The following is a 5,087-nucleotide window of genomic DNA, read 5'->3' on the forward strand; positions in this document are numbered from 1 at the left end:
AGAGTCATCTGTAGTTTTGTGGTTATTGGCTTTCATCAGTAAAGGGTAGGATCACTGGATGGATGAGCTACATCTAAGGCATCTTAACCATCCAGTAGCCGTGCCCTCTGCTGATGAGGCACAACATTGGAAACTGCTGTCTCTGCCCTGAGCTGGTAGACAGCGGTTTCTGGGTTGTTGTACCTCATCAGTTCTGAGAAAGGTTTCTCTATGGCATTGCTGTATCCAAAGCATTTTATGCACATCCAATAACGAAGATTTATGCTGATTTATAAAGTTCTAGTACATTAGTACAAAACAATGTTATTGGATGTAAGAGCAGCATAAAAGGCATTTCATCCATGAACCCTGCTCTGTACTGATGAGGGACAAAAACCCCAAAACAGTAGTCCAATAATGATTTTACTGAATTTACTGGATTTTACTGCAGTTTCTTGATTCTTGCCCCTCATCTGTACAAAGTAGGATTTCTGAATGACCATTCAGCCATTCAGTAACGCTGCTCTTTGCTGATGAGGGGCAAGAAAACCAAACCAGCTGTATACAAATGGATGGTGCAGGTTTAGCTGGCAGGCGTGAGTTTTTAACTTTTGCCCCTCATCAGTTCAGAGCAGTGTTGATGGCTGAGATGCATCTAAAGGAATTATATTCATATCCAGTAACCCTTCTCTGTACTGATGAGGGGCAACATCCCTGAATCAGCTGTCTGCAGACCAATGCTTCTGCTTTAACTGGTAAAGAGCTGATTTGGACTCTTTCTGGCCAGTACAGAGCTGTGTTACTAGATCTCTGAGCAGTATAGAAGGCATTTCACACATCCATTCTGTAACCCTACGCTGTGCTGATGAGGAAACCCTGTAAAACATCTGTCTACATCTATCTTCCTCAGGTTTGGCTATCATACAGCTGTTTTGGGATTTGTGGCCCACATTAGTACACATCAGGGTTACTAGAAGGCTGAGCTGTATATTGGGCATCTCCTCCAGCCATCCATTAACTATGCTCAGTGCTGATGAGGTACAAAAACACCAAAACAACTTTTTTTCAATGATTTTCCCTGGTTTTGGAAAGTCCCTCAGACTCAGAACCAATATGTAGATTAATGTTGGTCATGGCATTTTTGTAGGGCCAGATGTTGGAGAACCTTTCTGAACCCCATTAGCCTTGGCCTAATTCGACCAGTAATATAATAGTAACTGATCCCCAGATTGCAAGCTCCTGGGTCAAGTAGTGAAACCCCATCCATCCATGCATACAGGCAGCTTTCCTACCAGACAGGATTATCTCTCACAATTCACACAATGCAACTGGAAAACTGGATAGTAAGAGTTTTTTTGTTAAGCGGCACACTACCCCCCCCCCTCCCCCGGCCTTCCCCCGCCTCCCACCGTGGCACAAGCAGCGGCTCAGCTCTGATGTTGCAAGATGCTAAGGAAGCGGCCAGCTGTGTTTGAGGGTGGACAGAGAAGAACGTGGGAGTTGTGTTTTCCCGAGCCAGCAATGTGGCCTTCTCCGAGAGGACAGGACATGGAGGCATCTAGGGGGGTTTCGGCCGGACATCATCTACCAGTTTTGAAACTTCCCTTGTAGTCAAATTGAGGAAGGAAAAAAAATCTCCCTCTTCCCGTTACTATCACTTTTATGACTCTTTGGGGCAGGTTAAGTTTTATTTTGCTTCTTTTTGGTCAACAGAACTTGAAAACATTCGGTAGAACTTTACGACGTAGCGTCAACTCCTGAACCAACGGAAAGGAGACAACTTATTCCAAAAAGTTCCAACATTTGTGACCTAAGTGATACATCTAAACATATAACCAAACATAATCACATACACAGCAAAAATTATTATCGCAATAATCTCGAAAGATTGCGTTGACGCATCCACATTGTCCACGGGTTGTCCATGGATTTCCAGAAGTTTGGCTCCTGACTCTACGGAAGACGAGGTGTTAATGTGATGTGCCGAAAAAACACAAACAAGAACTCCGCGTGGAGTATGAATGAGCTGCAGCGAGCAGGGCAAATCCACAATACGCGCAGTCAACTCTTCTTGACGTTGCGATGGATGCCATCCAAGTCCCCCGTCCGCACACAATACCTTCATCTACTGCAGAGCCTCTTGGGAAGCGGAGCCGTCCATCAACGCTCAACAAGTAGAAGCCAGATTGACGGCTTGACGGGAGCGTTCTGGAGCGGCAGCGGTCACATGGGTGCTGTGTGCCAGCTCTTGGGAATCCCCTCCATCAAGATCCATTCAACAAGTCTTGGAGGAAGTGACAGCTCTGCTCTCCGCAGAGGTTCTGCAGCAGCAGCTCATCCATAGAGAAGGCTCTGGTGGAGCAGCGTAGACTCTACACAAGGGTTAATTCGCTAGCCCTGACTCATGCCACACTCATCGCTCTCTACCCATGTCTGCGGTTCTCGACTAAGTCAACATCTGCCCCCAGCACAAGAGGCAAAAGGAATCTGCTCACATCAGCCCCTGGACCGGCGGAAAGTTGCCAACCCAGCATTGTAAGGAACAAACCGAGTCCCCCCTCCTCTCCCGAGAACCATGCCAGAGGCGAGAGGAGAGGAACAAGTGACACATCTGTTTCTTCCCTGCATCTCCCGGCCAGCGCTGCCTGTACGCTCCCGCACAGGATACACCGTATACCCCTCACTCCTGCTACATGTTGCTCTCTTATGGCATTGTATGGGGGGTTTCACTTTGGGGGGGGGGGGATTCACCCTGGACCGGAGTGGTACCTACCATGCTCTCAGTCCACTGGATTTTGGTGGAGGTTAACCCTTTACTAGAATGGTACCAATCCAGATTACGGAACTATCGTGAGGGGGGGGGATAACCCTAGACTATAGTGATGCCTAGCATCCCCTCGGGCTACATGACTATGGGGGTTCATCCTGGACTACCTACTATTCACCCCATATAACGCAAATATAGGGGTTCACCACATCTGCTATCAGTGACCCCGGTCTAAAAGACTATAGGGGTTCACTCAATATACTATCATTCACCGCAGACCACAAGACTATAGGGGTTCACCCAAAATCACCGCAGACCACAAGACTATAGGGGTTCACCCAAAATCACCGCAGACCACAAGACTATAGGGGTTCACCCAAAATCACCGCAGACCACAAGACTATAGGGGTTCACCCAAAATCACCGCAGACCACAAGACTATAGGGGTTCACCCAAAATCACCGCAGACCACAAGATTGTAGGGGTTCACACCATCTCCAATTATTCACCCCAAACCACAAGACTATAGGGGTTCACCTCATCCGTTATCATTGACCCCAGTTTTAAAGGCTATAGGGGTTCACCCAATCCACTATCGTTCACCGCAGACCACAACATTATAGGGGTTCACCCCCATCCGCTATCATCCACCCCACACTAGCTGACTATGGGGGTTCAGCCCGGACTATAGTGATACCTACCATACATAGGGTAGTATAGCAGCACTAGGGACACCCAACATCTTCCCACATTATTGGGGTACCATCGATCCCCATTAACTCTTGACTCTACCAACCTTACATAGAAAGAGCTAACATTGATTCTAGGCTGAGGATATGTGACATTCCCTGTGGGTTATGGGGGTCTCCTCCGGCCCCCCGGTATTAGGTAGTAAGGGGGGGGGGGGGTCTTACCTTGGCAAAGTGTGTTGGACAGGGTAAATATCCATAGGAGAAGACCCAGCATGCTCTCTGCCTTGTCTCCCGGAGTTAGCAGGGAATTCTCTGTATCCAAAGGGTCTGGCTCCTCGGCGTTCCTAAGAAAACATATCCCAGACAAAGAGCTCGGATGTGAGAGCGGAGCCCAAATCTCCTCCGCAGAAGATCTTCTCCTCCTCAGTCCTCACTTCTTCTTCTCCTCTCTTCTCCTCCTTCTTCTATCTCTCGCTCTCTCTCTCTCTCTCCCTCTTCTCTCAGGCACAAAAAAAAGTCTTGGAATGAGAGGATGGATCCAGTAGGGGAATGAACCATTCCACGGGCAGGAGGGGGAGGGAAGGGAACATACTTTCCTAAACTCTCTCTCTCTGCCACATTTTTCCCTCTCTCTCTCTCTCTCTGCACCAGAAAAACAAACTCGCATTAAACAAAAAAAAAAAAAAGCTAAAAAATAAAAAAAAGTTGAATTGAGTGAGAGCAGGAGGAGGAGGAGGAGGAGGAGGAGGAGGGAGCCGGCCCGGGATCTGCTGATGTGAAGAAAGGAATTTGGGAATTTTTACATTTACTTATGTTGGGAGTTTTTTTTTTTTTTACTGAAAACCTAAATGCTCCCCCCTCCCCCACTGCTCCCCCCCCCCCCCTGCCCCGGCCCCCTCCTCCCTCCAGCATTCCATATCTTGTCTGGAAGAAAGATTTTCAGGCTCATGTACAGAGATTTATACAGAAGGAAAGGGGGGGGGGGGGTTCTCCTTAATTCTCCGACACTCGTAGAGTGCAAGCTCTTCAGATCAGGCGCTTATGTTGTTTGTTTTTTTTATTTGTAACTTTTTTTTTTGTTGGGCTTTGTGTTTTTGGAACAGATGTAACGTGTGCGAGAGCGGCAGTAGGGTCGGCCGTCATTGTGTTAGAGCGTCAGCTCTGCAGGCGAGAGGCTGCTGTTATAGCTTTTTATGATGTATGAGTCTGTTCTTTTGTGTATTTTTTTAGGTTATTGTATTTTATGTTGGTTTTTACGATCTCATATGGAGTCTGTAAGGAGCAGTAGTAGGTTTGATGTGATGATAGGGGTTTTAGAGCGTAAGCTCTTCAGGCGAGAGGCTGGTTTTATAGCTTTTTTTTATGTATAGTCTGTTTATTTATGAATTTTTAGGTAATGGTATTTTATGTTGGATTTTACGTTATCATATGTCATATGGAGCCTGATAGGAGTTTTAGAGCTAAGGAGCAGTAGTAGGTTTGATGTGATGATAGGGGTTTTAGAGCGTAAGCTCTTCAGGCAAGAGGCTGGTTTTGTACCCATTTTTGATGTATAGTCTGTTCGTTTATTAATTTTTAGGTTATTGTATTTTATGTTGCATTTTATGTTATTTTAGATTATATCCAGTCTGTAAGGGGCAGCAGAGGGT

General features: G+C 46.6%; 1 protein-coding gene across 1 annotated transcript in view; it reads right to left on the minus strand.

The window, feature by feature from the left end:
* KIRREL1 (kirre like nephrin family adhesion molecule 1) overlaps positions 1-4,086 on the minus strand; it is a 180,242-nt gene extending 176,156 nt beyond the window's left edge. The window contains exon 1 of the mRNA XM_072114949.1: positions 3,661-4,086. Within this exon, the coding sequence (XP_071971050.1) occupies positions 3,661-3,712 (52 nt within the window). The 5' untranslated portion in view covers positions 3,713-4,086. The remainder of the gene's footprint in view (positions 1-3,660) is intronic.
* Between the last annotated feature and the right edge of the window lie 1,001 nt (positions 4,087-5,087).

Source organism: Engystomops pustulosus, chromosome 7, assembly GCF_040894005.1.
Source record: "Engystomops pustulosus chromosome 7, aEngPut4.maternal, whole genome shotgun sequence".
Lineage (NCBI taxonomy): Eukaryota > Metazoa > Chordata > Amphibia > Anura > Leptodactylidae > Engystomops > Engystomops pustulosus.